The sequence below is a fragment of the Lynx rufus genome, unplaced genomic scaffold (assembly GCF_022079265.1).
Source record: "Lynx rufus isolate CCGP_SWC_20201006 ecotype Redwood Valley unplaced genomic scaffold, mLynRuf1.p SCAF_20, whole genome shotgun sequence".
Lineage (NCBI taxonomy): Eukaryota > Metazoa > Chordata > Mammalia > Carnivora > Felidae > Lynx > Lynx rufus.
This window is the reverse complement of record NW_025814835.1, coordinates 17,674,818-17,696,119: the sequence shown is the minus strand read 5'-3', so window position 1 is coordinate 17,696,119 and position 21,302 is coordinate 17,674,818. Positions and strand designations below refer to the sequence as shown.

The 21,302-nt window shown below is 46.0% G+C and overlaps 1 protein-coding gene across 1 annotated transcript in view; it reads left to right on the top strand.

Annotated features, from left to right (window-relative positions):
• Nucleotides 1-21,302, top strand: part of NEDD4L (NEDD4 like E3 ubiquitin protein ligase) — a 342,953-nt gene that overhangs the window by 286,877 nt on the left and 34,774 nt on the right. The window contains exons 13-18 of the mRNA XM_047086375.1: nucleotides 4,935-5,066; nucleotides 5,568-5,687; nucleotides 6,779-6,976; nucleotides 12,542-12,619; nucleotides 14,130-14,184; nucleotides 19,530-19,588. Coding sequence (XP_046942331.1) covers nucleotides 4,935-5,066; nucleotides 5,568-5,687; nucleotides 6,779-6,976; nucleotides 12,542-12,619; nucleotides 14,130-14,184; nucleotides 19,530-19,588 — 642 coding nt within the window. The remainder of the gene's footprint in view (nucleotides 1-4,934; nucleotides 5,067-5,567; nucleotides 5,688-6,778; nucleotides 6,977-12,541; nucleotides 12,620-14,129; nucleotides 14,185-19,529; nucleotides 19,589-21,302) is intronic.

Here is a 21,302-nt window from a genome sequence, read left to right as displayed (position 1 = left end):
GACGATTTTTAGTCCCCTGTCGTTTTGTTAGGAATACTGTCAAGGTTCAATTAAGTGCATTTAATTTGACCGTTTGGAATGTGTTTCTGCCATGCTCGTTTCGGCAGCACATATACTAGAATGTATCTCTGTCTTGAGTGTTTGTACTTCTGATAAGCTTTTCTGCTTTGTTAGAATGCCCGAGTAAAATAATTTGGTTGGAAGAGAATAGGGAAGCCACAGGAACTACATGCCGTTGTCCCTGTGGATTCCCAGATGTGCGCACAGCCAACCTCTCCCGTCCGCTCCCCGTACCAGATTTTAAACCCTGGGTTAGATTTGTGTATGGTGAGCATGAATCTTGCTCTGCTACAAGGAGCTCTATTCACAGGAGTGAGCGAGGATTCGTATAATTCAGGGGGAGAGAGAGGAGGGAATATAAGGAAGAAATTTAAAATTTAGTTTCTCTAAGCCAAGTATCTGTTACTCTTGCTCATTATTTTAAATAATTTTTAGTATTGATGTTTATGGGTAACTTGAACAGGACTATGTATTTTAACTGCCTGTTTTTTGCATGATCCCAGACAACAGGCTAGCTTATAGTTTATGCTTTGAGCTACTGCGACTCTTGGAAGAATTTTCCTAATTGTGTCACCCTTGTTAGGTTGGTTATAACTGCTTATTACTTGAGAATACCTTTAAAAAAAATTTTTTTTAATGTTTATTTATTTTTGACAGAGAGAGAGGCAGAGTATGAGCAGGGGAGGGGCAGAGAGAGAGGGAGACACAGAATCGGAAGCAGGCTCCAGGCTCTGAGTTGTCAGCACAGAGCCCGACACGGGGCTCGAACTCACAGACCTTGAGATCATGACCTGAGCTGAAGTCGGACGCTCAAGCGACTGAGCCACCCAGGCGTCCGAGAATACCTTTAAATACGTACACAATTGCTGGTTTTCTGCAGGATGTGGACTTAAAAGACCAACTTAGTTATATTGTTAGAATGTAACGCTCAGCACTGCACACAGGAAAATCAAATGGGCAGTCAGCAAAACCAAGCCCAGGGGAAGCTAGCGAGCTTGTGATTTATGTGAAAGTCATGTGCTAGGTGGCCAGGCTCAGCCTCCAGCAGAATTGCTGCCAGGTGGACAGAACCGTTTCATTAAGTAATTTTAACAGAATCCAGGGCTAATGAGCATTTTCTACCATCCATTTTTGCATTTTATGGGCCATGGGATCTGCCATTAGTGTTGGAGTGTTGTGATAGCTGAGGACATTAAGCGGCAGGATGCACCGAATTATGAGAGCACTGGGCTCCATGGTGAGAGGTACCTGGCAGGGCAGAGTGACCCATCTGAACGAGGTCCTGTGGCCCCTGCCACTGCTGTGTTCTTCCTGCCGGTGCCCTCCCCCTCGTCCAGCAGTGAATTAAAAATACGAGTTCGGATTTGTTTATTTTTAAGGGCTTGAGTCATTCCCAAGTGTTGTACCTACCCTCATGCCTCCCACGTATCTGGTGATCATTCGGCTGCAATAAACCAACTTATTTGATGGCTATTAGAAATCGAGACAGGTTTGAAAGTATCTTTTCCAGTTCCTTCTCTTACCAAGTTTTTCCCCCTTTTACACACCCTCTCCTCGTGCATGCACACACACAACTGGGATCTTGTACACACATCAGTTAGCAACTTGACATTTGTCACTTACGGTCCTTCCTCTGGGACATGGTAATAATTGAATAATATCCAGTTATGTGAATGCACCTCAATTTATATAATCTTCCCCTGTTAGTGAACATTCAGCCCCACCCCCACGCCCCACCCTTTGGGCACAATGCACCGTGTTGTGTTAACCGTACCTCTTTTTCCATGGTAGTGCTTTTATGAACAAGTGCATTAATGAACAAGCCCTGATCCTCACCTGTGGAACTACAGCCCTTCGGTTTATGAATACACACTGGCGTATATACACAAATGATACACACCAGTGTCCCTTTCCAGCTGGCCAAGCAGGAACCCTCCCTGAGATAAAAGGAGGGGGATAGCACAGTCCTTCTGGACTTTTCTGTATATAACGTACCTAAAAATACACTGAGGTAACGGTATAGCAGGGTTTGAGCAAACCTTGGAGAGTCTGTGATCGTACGAAACTGTTTGCCATCTTTAAAAGCATATTGAAACTTTTACAGTTTATCCATAATTGAGTTCTTCGTCTTAATGAAATAAATGGAGCCACTGGGAAGCCATCGTTAACTGGCAATTGGGCGATGCCAAAACACAATAGTATTTTCAGATGAAAAGCTGTGAAATTGTTAAATTAAGCTAACAGTTTATAACTTGTCTCTTGATTAATGAACTTGTCTCTTGAGGTCATATGGCATGCACATGTGAACACACACACACACACACTCTCTCTCTCACAACAGAAGTCTGATTTCAGCTCCAGGGCTGGGTCTCTTGCATGATCTGTCTGGAGGAGCTGAGTCCTGCCTCCTCCCCTGCTGCTTGTGGTGAGGGCAGTGCTGTGAGTCACAAATGGACTTGTTGGCACAAGTTGTTCTCCAAGGTCATTTAGAAGGAAATCTATAAAGAAAGAATTTAATAGTACCATCACACATAAATGGGACTAGATTATAGGGCACCAATTCAATTCTCAATGGAAGGTGAAACGAGCATGTTAATCAAATTCAGTGTTCTCTCCTGCACTGTGCTCTTAGTTTCCAGAAACCGATTAGTCCCATTAACTGGACCTGTGAAAGGAACCTGGTGCTGGAGGTTCTGCAGCTTTAGAGTTCAGTTCTGAGATTAGCCATGGCACATCCAAGTTCTTCTATGAGTCTCCTCATAAGTATCCTTTCTGGGGACTGTCTAACTTTAATGCTATCCTGATGGTTTCCAGAGTAGAGCTTTCTGAGCGCCTGATTTCCTCTCCCACAAATTAACTCAGTAGGGAGGAGGAAAACCGATTCCATTTAGTCTCCCGTTTAACCCAAGCATTTTTGGTCGTCACATAAGCAGCAGTAGGTTACATTGATAGCACATACTTGGCCAAAAATATGAGTTGACCACTTAGGTTACAATGTGGGTTCTAACTTAGTTCAGCGGAGTCCAGTTTTGGTAGTGCCCCAGAGAAAAGTAGCCGTAGAAACAGCTCTTTTGAATTGGTGCCTCAGGTAGGGAAGGCTGTAGGTGAAGTCATGTGTCTTCAATACTCATGGAAGGATCCAGTCGGCATGCTGATGTCCCTTTCTCTCTTGTGGCCCCACACCTAGCTCCAGAACCCATGTGGTCACAGTCTTGGAACGAACCATTTTAGAGCCTTCAGGACTGAATCTGGAAGAATGCCAAGAAAATAGTTACCACAGATTTAGCAGAAAGTCCTCTTACAAATAATCTTGCCTTGCTCGGTAAATAACGTTTTGGGAATAAACACTGAGGCAGCTGCTCGGTGGCTCAGGTGGTTTTTCTCTAGAACGTGCCATCAAGCTCATGAAGCAGAATATTCAGCCTCATTCACCGAGGTCCCCAGGTTACGTGGCAGTGTCACTGAGCGTGCTTTTGACCATCCTCTTTGCCAAGGCACAGTGTTGGTAGTGGACGTGAGCGATCGGATGCGCACGCGGAGGTATGCTAAGAGATGGGCTAAGAGATTGACTTCCTCACCCCCGTATGCCCCTGGTAAAACACCTACAGGTCACAAGATCCTAATTAGGGAAGACCGTTCCCAAAAAGAAGAAGCTTCCTTCTGTCACCTCATGAAAGAGATTATTCCTGATGCTTGGCCTCTTGTTTCTTGTACGTTCTCCCAGGAGTCTCGGCAGCCACGATTGGCTTGTTGTCTCTGAGCCCCCGCCCTCAGGGTAGCACCCCTTTCTCAGTTACAGATCTCCTGTGCAGCCTCCGTACACACAGGACTTCCTCACCTCAGACGTCCATCTCCTCCCTCCAGGAGTCACTGAGGCATCCTTGTTGTTCCGATGTGTCTCCACCCAGAGTGCATTTCTCAGACTGCTTCCTACAGACCAAAGTGTCTCAGGAGTCCTTTTGCAATCTAACTTGGACTGTCCAAATACAGTCACTCTGTTGCTGGACATGTCTCTAGACCCAGAATCCATGGGTGTTTCACGCACCCTTTTAAAGTTTATTTTTTTGAGAGAGACAGAGACAGCATGAGCAGGAGAGGGGCAGAGAGAGAGGGAGAGAGAGGATCCCACACAGGCTCCGCACTGTCAGCACACAGCCCGACGTGGGGCTTGAACTCACGAACCGTGAGATCATGACCTGAGCTGAAACCAAGAGTCGGACACTTAACCGACTGAGCCAGCCAGGAGCCCCTTTTCTCCTTTTAAAGAGAGACCCGCCGTAGGGGAGGACGGGAGCAGACGCTGCCTCGGTTATGGGGACCCTCTGGAATTCTAACCTACATTGCCTGGCCACTTGCTGTCCTGGTCAGTCCTCCTGATTCTATGCCCTGGTGCAAATACAGGCCTCCTGGAGAGGAGACTGTATTCTTTCCCCTGAAAGCTATAGAGGAAGGGCTCTAAGCCGATGAAGAGTTTAGGAATTAGGAGAAGATCACCGTGGCGACTATATGGAGGAAAAAATGTTCAGGACAATCCCTCTGGGTAACATGCGGTTTGACAATAAAATTTAGTAGCTGAAATAGATTGTATATTTCTCTTACGATCACGTTAGCAACAACAACCCTTGACGTTTCAGTCTTCAGGGCTCTACAACTGATGTAGGTACGATTTTTGGACCTCCTAGCAGCGTGGGGTTCATTTCACAGTAGACTTGAAGCCTTTGGAAATCCGTTGCCTTTTTTCCAGACACTAATGTTTTGGTCAAATTAACTTACTTGGTCTAGAGCAAGTAATTCTCTGGGTGTATATGACTTTATTAAACTGATCGGAAAGCAAATGCAAGATATTAAATAATAATGATTTCTTACACAAACAGCCATCAGTGGCCTATGCACATACCACGCCGGGCCTACCTTCAGGCTGGGAAGAACGAAAAGATGCTAAGGGACGCACATACTATGTCAATCATAACAATCGAACCACAACTTGGACTCGACCTATCATGCAGGTATGCAGATCGTCCTACAACTTAAAATCACAGGCCACAGGAGCCAAAGTGTACATGAGCTCAGTGTCCCCGATGTGAATGTGTTGTTCTAAAGAACCCGTGTCTGAGAAAATCTTTCCTCCCAAAGAAAACGTGTTAACTCTAAGCATAATACCGCCCTGAGGAAGAATTCGGTCCTCAGATCAGCCCATCCCTAGATGCAGTTTTAAGCTGTGACATGGAAAGATATTTTCAAAGTAAGAGCCTACCACAGTATAGCTTCTCTCCCAGCCCCCTTTATTTCTGAGGCTGGTTTTTAGGCTGGGCTAGTGATTCATTTCTATTTCCTTTGGATGTGTTTCCCCATCCCTGCCCCCATTATTATGTGTAATCGTTTCCTCCACACTCGAAGAGGCCAGACCTCTCATTATTGCTGGCTGTGTTGTTGTTTGGGTCCGCGCTCCCAATCACATGCACAGGGGATCCTCCTATGAAGCTAACTTGTTTTTGCCTCCAAAATAGCTCGCAGAAGATGGTGCCTCCGGATCCGCCACAAACAGTAACAACCACCTAATCGAGCCTCAGATCCGCCGGCCCCGTAGCCTCAGCTCGCCGACTGTAACCTTATCTGCCCCACTGGAGGTGAGAAGGCTGCCTCGTCTAACCGGGTCGCTCTGTCCCCGGGACTTCTCATTCTCTCTTCTCGCCTCCCTTGGATTTGAGTTTTGCAGCCCCTGTCCCCTCTCTGATCAGCCGTTGTGTCCGTGGTGCAGGGTGTTCTCGTGCGGCCTTACTTCACGCTTCTCTGTTTCGCCTTGGTCCGCATCCGTGGGCTCCCGCCTGATTCCCATTCTCATTCGGCTGCCGCCACGGTCCCTTGTGCTGGAAGCGGGCGCCTCTCTTCCGAACTTGCTCCATTCTTGTTGTGTTTCACTCTTGACCGCATAATAACTCTTTCAAATACCAATGCTTTACATTGCGTTTGAAAACATAGCCGTTGCTTTGATCATTTTCTTTCCTTTCGACCGTAGGGCCTGTCATTGTATGGGCATACGTGTTTCCGATGCACATTCGCGTCCCTAAACCATTGCTGGGCACCTGCTTGTGCTTCTCTCCTGTGTGTGTGGGGTCCGTGCCGTCCCTTAACATCACCAATATCAGAGTGAGAGAAGCCGGAGAGCAAATGTTGGAAGCTCCGAACTTGACTGTGTCGTAGAGATGGCCGTGGGTCCGTCCCCTGGGTTTAGGATGCTGATGACTGGGAGTGGCTGTGATCTCGTCCAAATGGGCTCTCAGCGGGTAGCAGCCATGCAAGGCCGGGTGGCTGTCTCCGTTGGTCCAGGTTTTTCTTTCTGTGCTCTGAAAACTGCCAACCCATTCCGCATTAGACTGTGAGCTCATGAAGAGCAGGGGCATGCGTTTTTTCAGCCTCTGTAAACCTTCCATCCGTCATGTTCAACAGAGAACAAGATTTTGGGTGTGTGCTGAATAGCTGTCCACGGATCTTGGTTATAAGTACTTAACGTTGTGTGTTTAATCAACCCAAAAAAAAAAAAAAAAAAAAAAACTTGAAAGTTAGAGTGGTTTCAAAGTTAAATGAATGACCGAAGCAGGTTTTTGGAGCTTCTCCCTCGTCCCTCTCCAAAGACGGGCGTTCATTGATGCCCAGGTACATTTTGACCCCTCCGGGCTAGCTCGTGGTAAGAATTCTAATGCTCGTTATTATTCCTTAGGGTGCCAAGGATTCACCCGTACGTCGGGCTGTGAAAGATACCCTTTCCAATCCACAGTCCCCACAGCCATCACCTTACAACTCCCCTAAACCACAACACAAAGTCACACAGAGCTTCCTGCCACCCGGCTGGGAAATGAGGATAGCACCAAACGGCCGGCCCTTCTTCATTGACCATAACACAAAGACTACAACGTGGGTAAGGCTGCTGCTTTTATTTGGTTCCGTTTTCCTCCCGAGGTCTGGTATGGACTCCTGGGTTTCCTTCCTCGGTGTCCGTAGTTCTCACAGAGAAATCTCTCACTGAGCCCGACAGTTTGCCGTAGTTGGGGAAAAGGGCCGTGCCCCCCAGTGCCAGCGATTTGATGGTACTGCCTCACTTCTCGCGATGCTGTCCTTGTATCAGGTATCCTAATCTCTTTCTAAGCATGCTAATCATTTTTCTTCCATCAGTTTCTTTTTGCATTTTTAGGGCCATGATCATCTTCATTTGGTTTGTCCTTTTAAGTTTGTACTGTCCTCGTCGGGTCGGTGTTTCACACTTCTGTGCTGCGTTTCTGTCCTTTAATTATGGGTCAAGAGATGCGCTGAGGAGTTTGGCTGTAAATCTGATGGCCCCTCCTTGTGAGCATCTTGTCAAAATTGACTGTTCTCATCCTGTTCCCCTTCCACGTGCCCCTGAATCCCCCAGGAGAAAGACACTCCGTGTGTTGCATTAACGAGCATGACGAGATTAATCAGAGGTGCCTGTGTAGAACTTTCCGTGCCTCTGTCATTTCTTCATTTCTTCGGCTGAATTCGCGGTGCCTTATTTAACACCACACGTAGTCCTTTTAGAAGGGAGCGGTTTGTTTCTACCATGTGATCTCTGGACCTATGATGAAACCAAACTTGGTATTGTTGTTTCTATTTCTGATGCTGCGGGAGGTTTGCCCTCTTCCTGTCCCTGTCCCTTCCTGTCCCTATCCCTCTCTCACTCTCTGGATACAGAGCTTAACTCTGACCTCTGTCATCCGTGCTTAGAACTGACGTTATGTGAAAGCCGGTTGAGTTCGGGTGGTTGTTAGCTTGGGCTAACAGTGAACGCACGCTTTAAAATCCCCATTTCTAGGGGCGCCTGGGTGGCGCAGTCGGTTAAGCGTCCGACTTCAGCCAGGTCACGATCTCACAGTCCGTGGGTTCGAGCCCCGCGTCAGGCTCTGGGCTGATGGCTCGGAGCCTGGAGCCTGTTTCCGATTCTGTGTCTCCCTCTCTCTCTGCCCCTCCCCTGTTCATGCTCTGTCTCTCTCTGTCCCAAAAATAAATAAACGTTGAAAAAAATAAAATAAAATAAAATCCCCATTTCTAGAGAAGACCCTTAGTGTAGTAGAGTCAGTAGGACAGTAAACATTGTGTTAAGAAAGACACCTGAACCAAAGTGACCTGGATTGTCACTCACACTTTGCCTGCAGTGTATGTTAACTTAGTCCCTAGAGGGCTCACCCTCTAAAATCCAGTGGATCGTGAGGCGGCATGTCTCCACGAGGACATTCTCTGCACTGGGGGCAGGAACGTGCCTTTTATTGCCGGGCATCTAGCGTCCGTGGCTCCTGCCACTGAAAAGCCTGAGAGCCACTATTCCTCCCCGTCCTCCTGCCGGGGCGGGGGAGGGGGGACCAGAAATGCCCCCCACACATTCTCAAGACTCCTTAGTGAGAAGCACTCTAAAAGTTCTTCCTCTTTGGAGGTACAGGAGTGGCCTGCCAGGGGAACCTGTCATTTAGGTCTGGTGACATTCATGTAGTAAGCTCCTGATCCCTTCTGAGGCATCTGCTAGCATGTTGCTTTGTTTGACTTGCCTCTTAGCCTGAAGGTGATAGTACAGGTTGGGGGGGGCACATGGAGAGTGAACAATGGGCACCTGTTTGGTGCCCAAATAGACACAATAGAGACTGGGTATTAGGTCTTTGCCCTCGTGGACACAGAACCTTCGGCTTTCCTGCCGGTGATCTACTCACTCCAGCACCGCTGGGCTTTCCAGCCCTCGGCCAGCCAGGGGAGCTCCAGAAATAGGGGTAAATATTGTCGCAGTAGATGGATTAGTGTATGGAGCCGCCGTGGCTTGCCAGCATAAGCTGTGATTTGAGTCATTTGAACTAGTTTAGCAGCCCAGCCTCCTAACCTTTTCGGTCTCTCACGCCACAACTGCACTGTGACTGCCGCTGGACAGCTTTTATTTTAAATAGCACTTGGCTTTATTTATTGCCCGCATCGGTGCTGAATGAAACCCAGTTTGAATTTCCAGTTGCCCCCTTCGACCCAAGATACTTGGTGTTGACTGATGGCACCGATTTAAAATTTTAATGCGTTGAAACAGTATTTTGTCGCTGCTGTCGCTGTAGAAAACCCTGAAGGTAGCAACTGGGAATTCCACAAGTTACTACCCTTCCTTCCTAAAGTCAGACGCCCCGGCACACAGCTGCCTCCCCCCCCCCCACACTCCAAACAAAGGCCTGTATACAATGCTCTGTGTGGAAGCCACTCTCCCCATTGCTGGTTTATTGTGATAAAAGATGGAGGGAAGGGGAAAGATAATTTTCAGCTTAGCGTCTGTTTGGAGTTGGTTTGGGGTTGGCTTTGTTTGTTTTTAAAGAGAACAGCGTAGCTATTCGTAGCATGTGAACACTCCAATGGAAACAGGGAGAGAAACTGGTAGGTCAGATTGAGAATAATGAAGATACCACTTCTGCCCCCGTCAGCCTGTGCGCACTTGATTCCTGCATTAACCAGCAACATGAAAAGACACAGGCCAGTGTTTCCCTTGTATGCATCGATAGGGGAAAATTCCCTTTGAAGTCTATTTATAAAACACAGCCTTCACAAACACAACTAATGCAGGCAGCCTGCCAGCGGTCTGTCTAGGATGAAGTCAGGCCACATCCAGTTTGCATCAGTCTGTTTCCACCTGGGTCAGCAGGGCCAGGGACGCATGCGGGAGGCCACCAAGTGCCCGAGGGGAGATTACGAGAGGACTTCACTTGTTCGTTCTTCTGCTAAGGAAGCAGCCAGAGGCACGTATGTAAGAGTGTATCTCTGCCTTTTACAGGACAAAGCGTTGGCTTATTTTTGTAGCAAGCAAGAATGTACCTTAATGAAGTTGCCGGTTTGTTTTCTACCCAGGTCCAAACTAATAAGACTCAGCGTAGCCTAGGCATGGTTGCTGACCTCTTCCAGGAAGGAAAAAAAAAAACCACAGCTGGTTTTCGAACCAGCCAGCGTCCCCAGATTTTATATGTTTCTAAATAATTCTGCTAGGAAACCCCCCCCGCCCCTTTTTTAAAATGATGGTCTTCGCCTTCTGTTTAAAAACTCTTCCAACTATATTGAGGAAAGCAGTTGTGAAATAGTGAAATAACGTGCTTTCCTGTGCCTGGGGACAGGGAGAAACTACCCAGTGGGGTTTGCGTATTTTATTTATTTTCGTTTTTATTTCTACCATTTGAAACAGCACTCTTACTGTCATCCCTAAAGTTGTCACAGTCTCGCGAGGCCTTGGCTGCTGTTACCTGCCCCATTACCTTGGGGAGCCTGCCTCCTTGTTGAGGGGACGTGCTGGGAGGATGGGCTCAATAGTGCCCCCTAGATTTAGCCCTGAGAGCCTGCTGGAAGGCAGCGACTGCTGCCGTCATTCTGACTTGTGATGGTGCAATGAAATAATGTGACCCCGAGGGCCTCTAACCCTCCCATTCTACCAAGTCTGGGTTTCCATGCAAGGCCATTTCAGCAGACCTGTGAGATTGAGTTTTATACTTCATGCTCCTCGCCCCCATCCCCTGGCACTTTTCTGTCATTTCAGCCTCTTTCTGTTTGTGTGTGCTTTAAATCACCAGCTTTTTACCGATTGTCTTTCACAGTAGCCTGTGTGTGTGTGTGTGTGTGTGTGTGTGTGTGTGTGTGTGTGTGAGAGAGAGATTCCAAGGCACGGCCGGTCTTGTGTGCGGTGTCCGGAAGCTAGCATAGTCAGTGGCCTGGGGGGTGGGGGGCCGGGGGCCCTGTGGTTGTGAGCTATCCCTGAGCGGGTGGCTTTTGTGGAGCTTAGAGCTCCAAGTTGCAGCCTATCACAAATATTTACCCAAATTATCAGTTAATTGGACCTTATAAATCCAAACTCTTAGTGTATTCGTTTGTCCTGTATGTGTCCCAGTACACAAGGGAATATTGGGCCTGCTTCATGCCCCTGATTCCCCTTTAAAAAAGGATATCTATAAGGTTCAGGGTCCATAGCCATCATAAACCGCTAACATGATTTACTTCTTCAGTTCGTAGTAGTGTGCTATAGTTAATAGAAAGCAAAGGTTGGCTTTAGTTTTCGATTTGGGGTTTGTTTTTTTTGTAGATTTTGCCAGTTAAAAAATCTATCTGTAACTTTGTTATAATCCAGATATTAATGGTCTATATTGTTGACTTGGGACTTTTTTTTAACGGCGTGCTTGAGGTATAATTCACATGTCATACAGTTCACCTGTTTAAAATACACAGCCAGGTGGTGTTTAGACCATCGAACAATCATGTGCGACCATTCCCATAATCCATTTTTAGAACATTTTCATACCCAGTATCAGTCACAAAGTGAGTTTTATTATTTTCCAAGATTTATACCGATTATTTCATTTTCTTGTTGACTTAGGAAAATGCTGAGGCAGAAAACCTTTTAGTACTTTGACAGCAACAAAGGTTTTAATGTAATTGAAATCGGTTTTTGGGTGTTTCGTTTTGTTTTTAATCTCAGGCTTACTTGGTTGACAATGTCCCATTCTGAGTCTTATCATTTGTTTTCTAATCTTTGGAGTTGACCATAGGAATTCTCAGCGTTCCATCGCATTTTCGTTGAGTCTGTGTAAGTGAGAGGCAGCTCCCAGACTCTGGGTCGGAGCCTTCGGGCACGCTCTCATTGTCTTGCTCAGTTTCCTCATCTGAAGCAACAGAGATCCTGTGCCCAGCTCGTAGCAGGGTAGTTGCAAGATGATCCATCTGCCTGTTCTAAGTCAGAAAGCACGACCCAAGATGTCAGGGTACATATATTTCTCTTTCGTGGGTTCTTTGTAGTGTCTTATGAGCCATACCCCTTAAGAAAAATCTTTGGCAAACTTTTGAATATTAGGACGCAAATGGGAGCCTAATTTGCGGAGTTTGATCAGGACTCTCAGGAATGTTCTCTAGTAGGGATATGAAACTTTTTGTGATGAGGCTATCTATGTTTGGGCAAAACATGACCATCAGCCCAGATTCAGATTCTCTGCTCTAGATCAAGGGGTTAGAAGGGCGGGCAGCAGGAAACCCAGGCACCGTTGGAAAGGCTGGCTGCCCTCACACAGAGCTCAAGACCCGAGAGATTTTCAAACCACTGTCCCTATTCCTTCTGCAGAGTAGAGCCTCACGTTCACTGGCGCCCTCCATTCTGGTTTCCATGGTAACATCCCTGCGGGGACTTTTCCTCTTCACCTGCTCGAGGTCTCAGGGAAAATGCTTCACCTTTTATTTAAATCTTCTCACCATCCTGCTTTCACCAAGGACAAGAAGAGTAAAATCTTTCTTGCGAGTTGGTCAGCCAGCCTCCCTACACCAAGAAAGGTCCTCCCCTCCCCCATGCAGACAAGAGTGCAGATCCTTGCACGCGCAGCCTGGTTGCCTTGGGACACACAGCTCCAGAAGGGGAGGAACCAGTGAGTGCACACACAGAACCACTCTTAACGTCTTCTGCCTTGTCCATTTTTTTTTTTTGCAGGAAGATCCACGCCTGAAATTTCCAGTTCATATGCGGTCAAAGGCCTCTTTAAACCCCAATGACCTTGGCCCTCTTCCTGTGAGTACACTGGAGACGCGTGGACAAGTCCGAAAATGTGTATCCGTTCATCTGCCCGGTGTTGCTGGGGAGCCCCTGTGGGCCTTCCCTTTGTCCAGGCTTTTGGGGTCCCGCTGGTCTGCGGTTTCTTAACAGGAAAGGGTGCATGGCTGAATTCTGATAGTACATATAGTTTATACCCAGTACTTGTGAAAGAGGTTTCTGTATTATTAGCAGCTAGTAGAAAGTAGACTTGGTACCTAGAACGTAAGGGACATTGTCTACACGTGACAGTTTGAGCAGTGCGCATTTAGTCTGTAACTCAGCAACCACTGAGTTCTGTCCTTATTGCGAATTTAGCCACTGGGATGGACACATTAAAAACAATGGGAGAAAAAGGCCTAAGTAATCACAGACAGTTTCTGTAAGTCATTTAGCCTGCAGTCCCTGTTTTTCTTGTTTTTCTTCCTTGTTGAGGACTGTTTTATAAATTTAACTTCTTATCAGTTTATTCTCTTTGGGGGCCCAAGTTGGAGTTGAGCAATTTGGATTTTGAACGAAACTTGCGCCATACGTCCTTTTCAGCCCTCCCCAAGTCCAAAAGCCTTACAAGGGCAGGAAGGTGGGCAGGGGCGGGCAAGGACTTGAGACGCTTTTAGAATGAGGGTGCTGGGAGTTCTTTGATGGTGATCTTCCAAACACAAGAACTTTTCTGTTGGCCTGGTGTGTGGTATGTTATGGCACAACTTGAATCTAGAAAAGTTAGGGTTCAGTCTTTATTCAGCAGGTTTTATACAAATATCCCTCACTGTCTCCGAATCTGTTTGGCTCCTGGGTTTAGATGGAAAGAACCCAGAGAGTGCCGGAGACAGATAAGATGTGAAAGGCAACGTGTTGTCCTGATCTGTTGGACTCCTGAGTTTCCGATAGCACGTGGGCACAGTTGAGACAATGAGGGCACAGCAGCCTTACCTTGGAAAAAATACCCAAATCCATTTAGTTCCTGAGTCCAAATAGAGCCCACACCAGAGAATCTCCATATGAGGGCTTTCAGCCACCTGGTGACAGGGCTAAAGCATCTCTCTGACATTTTTAAATTAACCTTCCTCCTCCCTTCAGTCCTCAGTAAATATTCATTTAATTAAATGAGCTTATTCAATCCTAAACTCGACTGTTGCATGGAATGCTGAAGTTTCCCTTTGAAGCTTTTGAAATATGAACCCCTGTTTCCTGTTCATCATGCAGTGAGTGAAGGTTTCTAAGACTAGTGAACATGTGGTCAAGAGTTAACTTGAAATGTTTGTAGTTTATTTATAACCTAAAACTGCACCCTATAAGAGAAGAATAAAAAGTGTGTCCTAGAGTGTTTAAATTTAGCCATTGATTTTTGGAACTGTTAGCTAATGTTTGGATTCTCTCTCTCTCTCTCTCTCTCTCTCTCTCTCTCTCTCCCCCTCTCCCCCTCCCCCCTCCCCCTCCCTGTCCCTCCCTCCCTCCCTCCCTCCCGCACCTTCCCCACTCCTAATACCAGCCTGGTTGGGAAGAAAGAATTCACTTGGATGGCCGAACATTTTATATTGACCATAGTAAGTAGGCTCTTTTATAGACACATAGGCATTGCAGGTAAAGGGATGGGGGGGGCAGGGAGTCATTCAAATATTATAGTGAAAGGTTTGTCATTTCACTCTTTGTCTAGGCAGCCAGGTGTTATGTGGAGAGAATGATCCCAGAGAATCAGTGCCCTCGTACGGTACTGTGCATTCATCTAAGTTTGCTTTAAACTAGCCCGTCAGGCTTTCACCCGATTTGATCTTGTGGCCTATTAACTTTTTTTTTTTTATTAAAAAAATTGGGGGGGTAGATAACCCCTTGATTTCTGCGCTTTTAATAAATACACTCTAGTAATAGAAAATAAGCTTTTAGAAGTCATGATTGAGTCAAAAATCTGTGTGAGCAGTGCTTGAAGCAGCATGTTAAGTTTCTTAAACACTGCTTTCAAAGGTCTTACGGCAAGAAGCCCATTCTGACTTATTTTCTATTCATAGCATGCTTCTTTGCACCCAACGCACTAATACATACACAGTTCGTATCTTGAAATTATAGCGTATTTGCTCCGTCACCTATGAATAAATGCGTGGTTTCTCATTTCAACTAAAAGTTAAACTAATAAAGGTTTTGCTTTTAGGCAGCGGGTTTTTTGTTGTTGTTGTTGTTGTTGTTGTTGTTGTTTTGAAGTGACATGTTCTCCAGGGGAGCATATTTTTGCGTATCCCTTAAAACTTCGGAAAAATACGTATTTGAAAGAAGTTTTCAATTGTATTTACAAATGTGTGCAGTTGGTAGTATTTTGATCTTTCTTTTCATCTGGTTCATGAACCGCAAGTCTACGCCGGGTTTCTCTAGCCTCACGTTCTCTTAACTAACCCAAACCACACTGATGAGCCACTGGTGGGAAATCTGGCCACAAGGACTCCTCGTGGATGGGGAGTGCCACTGTCTCCTAGGTCTTGTGCCCCTTCTGGGGGTTACTGAATGAGCGTCCTGTACACTTTCACTTTGAGGCACAGGAACTGAATAAACCAAGAAGCCCAGCGGCCCACAATTACACCAAAAGTGGAAGTCTTAAATGGATTAGGGGGCGGGCTGCCCTTTTAACCCTTTGGTGAAAATCGGGTATCTCAAGGGTACGTAGGCTTAGTTTTGTCTTTGACCAGTAAAAGCATCCAGGGTTTGCCTGCTTTCCAGAATTTTACAGTGAGCCTAAATTGCTACCATAACTGCTTTAACCTTACTTTTTTCTCTAATATGCTCTTTATAATTCTACTCATCACATACGTGATCTGTTAAAATAAGGAAGGGGCCAAACCTCTTTTTCCCACCAAGACCAGAAAAGAATTTCTCGTTTAGTTTTTATGCATTTCAGTTTCAGTTTTCAAAGGTAGGTACGAATAATAACGATCTTTCTCTTCAAAAAGGCCTTAACCAGTAACACAGCCTCGGTCTGCTACGCACAGAACATTTCACACAACCTTATGGCCATGTTCTAGCTGGTGATCTGACGTTCAGGTCAACCTGAGAAGAATTTTATAAACGCTCTTCATGCAAGGGCCCCCAAACCAGAAAAATGTTACCACAGAGGGCCATCCTAGTGGACGTTAGAAACAATAAAGATCACAGGCTGTTTTTCTAGTGGCGTGCATAGTCCTGCCATAGTATGTAGTAGATGCTTGATAAATGGTGACATGACGTTAATTCGTGGAGGGTCAGTGGTGAAGACATGGGGAAGTTGATGTCCTTGGTCAGCAGGTGGAGAGAACTTGCCTTAGAGAAGCCGCTGTGCCTCCAGCCCGAGGCTCGACCCCCTTCTGTTTGCCGGGAGGCAGGACAGGGTGATTTTGCTGCATGCCTCGGCAGTTCCTTACTCCTAATGGATCCGCCGGTCCCTCCAGACGCACAGCTCCCTCGCTCCACATTCCTCTCGCCAGAACAGACAGCTTGCGGGAGGCTTCCCTTTGCTCCTGGGGATGGTGTAGGCCTGGCACAGAGCCTGGTTGATCTAAGCTACAAAAAGAGGTGCTCCTTGTGGTGCTTCACCTGGAGACGAAAGTTTGCCCTGCCTCGACCATACAGAAAAGTTCTCCAAACCAGATAATAAGAGTGGAAATTGGGTGAGCAGAAGCTATGTTTACGATCACCTCATTTGCTGTAGATGCAACATTTCTGCCATTTCTCCCTGGTTTGTCAAAGTTTGCTCAGTCACAGGCTATAAAGTAGGGTACATATCCATTAAAATAAATCCGTCTGCTTTTTCACCAAAATGCAGTCTGTGAAAAGTGCAGGAACACCTACCTGTCTTTTTAAGCAGCTATCTCAGGCCAGCAGGGGTACTCCAAAATGCATTTAATCACCTTGTAGGTGCCGTTTAGGAATGTATCACCTTCCAAACGAGCCTCTCCTTCTAAGCAGTTTTCTCCTATCTGATTTCTAACAAAGTTCTGCACCTCATTTTGCTGTCCTGCGTGCAGGACAGGAACCAGGTCATCCGTACGTGTAGCATTTCACACGTGCACACAGCCTGTGAGAGATTCACCGTCCTCTTACCTTCCATCGTGACCAGGACGTGTGACTGCGCATGAATGACAAAGAACCGCAGTATACTTGTCTTTTAGGTAACGAGGCTATTTATTTTCTGCTTCATAAAACTCTTTTAAGAAGTCACACATTTCCAAGATTAAAAATACTCAGCCACCTTAAAGAGGTAGTTTCAGAAGAGACCAAGTCTGGACCTCTGTAGCCCCTGTCTCCAGCCTGGAGTCAAGTTAAGGCAGATCTTGACCTGAATCTCTACCTCTCTCGAGGGTCCTGTGGTTCTTCTTAAAGACCAGGTGTGTCCAGCGGCTAAGTCCGTGGCCACAGGTGTCTTGGATACAAAGCTGGAAGAGAAAATAAAATTCCAGTGAGGCTGTAAAATCCTGCCTTCATCTTTCCTGCCAACAGTCTTACCAAACCAGTTAATCATAGCTATAAATTAACTGTGGTTTTCCTTCTTCTCCTTCATTCTTGTCCCTGTATTTGAAATACAATGTTGGAGGACCAAAAGCGAATTTAGATTCAAAAGTTTTAGAAAAAAATGAGCAAACGGCCACCGCACGTTCACATATTGACAATGCTTAGCTGCAAAATCGTTCTGTATTGTAACCACACAGAAACTTACGTGGTCCTGAAGGCTTAGACTGTTTTAAGAGGGAATCTGTTTTCGCCATCAGCTTCGTTCAGTCATTTGAAAAATAACATACGAGGCTCCTGTCACATTCTAGGAAGTGTGTTCCATGGTGCAGAGGGGGCTGCAGAGATGAGTAACACCAGCCCCTGTCCTCGAGGGACTTCTATTCTAGTAGGGGGTCCCAGGAGGTATTTTCAAAAGTGATGCGTAGAGCAATGAACTAGTTTTGCAGATGCAGAAGCAAAGACCATACCTGCTCAGTACATGGCGGAGCACTAGGGCTCTGGGATGTCTGCAGGAGGGCCTTAGGGACAGATTATTTTTCAGATGGAAAATAATGAGGAGTAAGATGTATCCAGGAAAGCCAGGTGGAGAGCGACCCCAGGAAGGAGAGAACATGCCAGCGTATGAAGGTATTGCAGACTATGCCACGGTCAGAGAACGGTGCTTAGGGTGCAAATGGCCAGCGTGCAGAGGAGGCTGGCGTGGCACATAGGTCAAAGGGTGCCCGCCAGGGACGGGAGCTTGGGTCCCTTCTGCAGGCAGGAAGGAGGTCCTGAGGCATTTTCTGAAAGGGGGCGTGACAACGGTCAAATCCTTTCTTTAGGAAGATCCATCTGGCAGAACCACAAAGGAGGTCTTGACCAGGGACGAGTGAGACTGAGGCCAGGGAAGCATAGAGAATAGTCCACGGAAGAGATGCGCCCTCCAGAAAGCAGCTTTTTCAGTGAGACGGGACGGTTTCGGGAGCATCGGAGGAGAATGGCAAGGGGGAATGGGCGTGGGGCCAGCGCTGGGTTTGAACAGTGAGCGCACTGATACTGGCATTCGGGAATACAGAGTCACAGGAAGGGTTTTGGATGCTGGAAGATGATGGGTTCAGTTTTAGTAGAGTTGGATTTGAGGCCACTGGGAGAGGCAGTGGCTTGACGTTCCAGTCTGGATGGACCACGTGTAGGTGCTCATTGATTCACTTCCGCTTTGACAGCATCCAGGTGATGGGATTGTAGTTCAGGGAGCTGTTACTCAGCTGTGTTCTGTTTATTTGGTTTTCTTTTCTCCCATTCTCCATCACAATGGCAACTTTGACTTTCCAGAGTCTTCTGTTCAGGAGGTAAGGGACCCAGAATGCCTTTTGGTAGTTTCATTTTAAAACTTGACCTCTCCTTTTATTAAAATAATTATGTCAGACTTGGAAAATTTCCTGGTATGGTCATTAAAACTGAGTTTATTAGCTGTTCTTCTCAGTCCTCTTACAGAGTATACAGGAAATAAACAGAATCCGTATTCTTAAATAATTTCCTTTTTTTTTTTTTTTTTTTTTTTAGCCAACTTAGATTCCCTAAAACTCCAGGGAGAACCCATTTTCTCCTAGTCTGCCCTCCCTGTATCTTTCACACAAGTCCCTCCCCGCACCGCCCCCCCCCCCCCGCCACAGTAATCCCTAAAATCTTGAATCATGCACAGTCACAAAACCCAAGTGATTCAGAGCAGCTACTGCATATTATCACCTACACCTCTGACGTGGTTGTATAGGCAGCATCGAACAGTCTTGCTGACATTGACTCACTTAGAAGAAGGAAATCTCTTCTTGCCAACTTGGCCAAAAGGGAGACCTTGCTCTGCAATCTTCCTCTGCTGTAGCTGATCTCATTTTTTGGCCCGCCGTAGTTGCCTTGATTTTTGCGTGCATATGGGTGATGCGTGTCATGGATTATTCATGGGTTCATTGTCGGGTTCTTCATTGAAAATGGGTTTTTTCAACATGACAAGCCAAGAAAAAAGTATTTGAAATGAGACGAATCCTGTGTGTGTTTTCACTCTTCAGGGACTAAGACCTCTTATGCCCTTTTTCAGTTAAAGGAACATCTAGATCAAGTTATAAATCCTTGAGAGAACAGGGGTTTATAATTGAAATTTTGGCACATTTCCTGCCAAAAACCGTGTGAATAAATGGTTTTGCTTTAGTTTTGCCTTTTTGATGGCGTGTTTTTAACTAAACAGTATGAGGGGTGGAGTGCTACGTTCCATGGTTCTCTTCTAACCCTGAAACACTAAGGGATTTATTTGGGGGACCAGTATGAGAGATTGGACAGCTCTTGCAAAATCCAGAAATAATTCTTTTTAAAACATTTTTGATGTAGACTAGATTTGAACTAATACGCTGATTTTTTATTTTTTATTTATTCATTTTTTTAACATTTTCAGATAGCAAAATTACTCAGTGGGAAGACCCAAGACTGCAGAATCCAGCTATTACTGGTCCGGTCAGTATCCTCAACCTCTTAACTCTTCAGTGTAAAACTTGGGTTGCATCTAAGCACATATTTCTTTCTTTCTTTCTTTTTTTTTTAATTTTGTTTATTTTTGAGAGAGAGAGAGAGAGAGAGAGAGAGAGTGTGTGTGTGTGTGTGTGAGAGAGAGAGAGAGAGAGAGAGAGAGAGAGAGAGAGAGAGAGCGGGGGAGGGGCAGAGAGAGAGGGAGACACAGAATTCGAAGCAGGCTCCAGGCTCTGAGCTGTCAGCACAGCTCAGAACAGGGCTCGAACTCACAAACCATGAGCCCTAAGTCAGACGCTTAACCAACTGAGCCACCCAGGCGCCCCTAAGCACATATTCCTTGTATATTACTGCTTACCTGTTGCTCTGGGCTCGGTATGGTTGACTAGGTTAGCATCGCCCCCCTCTCTTCCTCACTGCAGTTCCCGGGCGGGGGGTACGTCTGCATTTGCCTCTTCGAAGAGCTTTCACTATAAAGGAAGAGAAAGTTGCTAATGGTAACCAAAACTAAACAGTGTTTCCTCCTTTGTAAAAAGGTGGATTAAAAGTATAACAATCAAAACGTCCTCTCTTCTATCTGAAGCCGAGCCCTCCATCTGTAGAGTTTTGTCCTTTCTTGGGGCCAAGGGGGGGGGGGGCGGGGTAAATGTACACTAACAGATTGAAGCTGTATTCTGAATCTCTTCCAGCGCGGAACGTCTGTAAAAGTTTGGGTGAGGTTGTAGCCAACCTCTGGAGCTGGCAGGGTTAAGAACCTTTGTCTCTGCTGACCCACTGACTTTCTCACAGTGTCCGCATAAACGCCGGGTGCGAGAGGAAGCTAGGTAGAGCACCCTTTTAAAATACTGCCGCACGCTGTGTTCATAAGGAAGAGCGAGAACCCCCCTGTCCCTGAGCAGTAACAGTCACATGCTATTGAACACCCGTGAGCAGACTGTCGAATGGGTCATGGTCTGCAGGGAACGTACCAGCGTCTTTGGTCCATGTGGATATGAGTGCGGGGAGCTAATTTGGAATTACAGGAAATGTGTGGGGTCAGCAAAGCATTGCAAACTTGGGAATCTGTTAGAAACTGGAGGAGCAAAAGGAACTGAGGTCTATTGAGTGCTGAGCTAAAAGGCCAGCAGGCATGTTTAAGATACTGCTTTTGTGGCTTTAATCTGATTCAGTTCACGTTATGTTTTGAATTACAAAGGTAAGTCCGTTTGAAATCCTAGAAGGTAGTATCATGCAAACCCACCTTAATACCTGACATCCCCTTAATTTGTTGATTTCTTTATCAGCTTTGTTCAGCTGCTTTGCTGCCGTGTGACGCAAAGTGCCCAATCATACCTGAGTTAAAACAGCTGCTTTTTATGTACCTTCAACACCTGCCTTACCATGGCTTCCTTTTGATATTTTCACATTCACAATAAGGTGTGTTAGAGTCCTATTTTCTCTTCTACGTCATGAGAAACAAGGTATTCAAGAATCAATGCTGTTTTCGAGCATCAGAGGACTTTTGACATAATTCTGAAACCTTTTGAGATATTTCTGTTGTTTTACTCATCATCTGCCTTCACTCAAACGCTGTCAGTTCTTACCAATTTCTACTGAAAATTGCGTAGCATCATAAGTCCAAGTAAATTTGACCCAAAGAGAGATCTTTTTTTTTTTTTTTAAACAAAAGAGCCTTGTTTATGCTTTCATTAGTAGTAGAGAT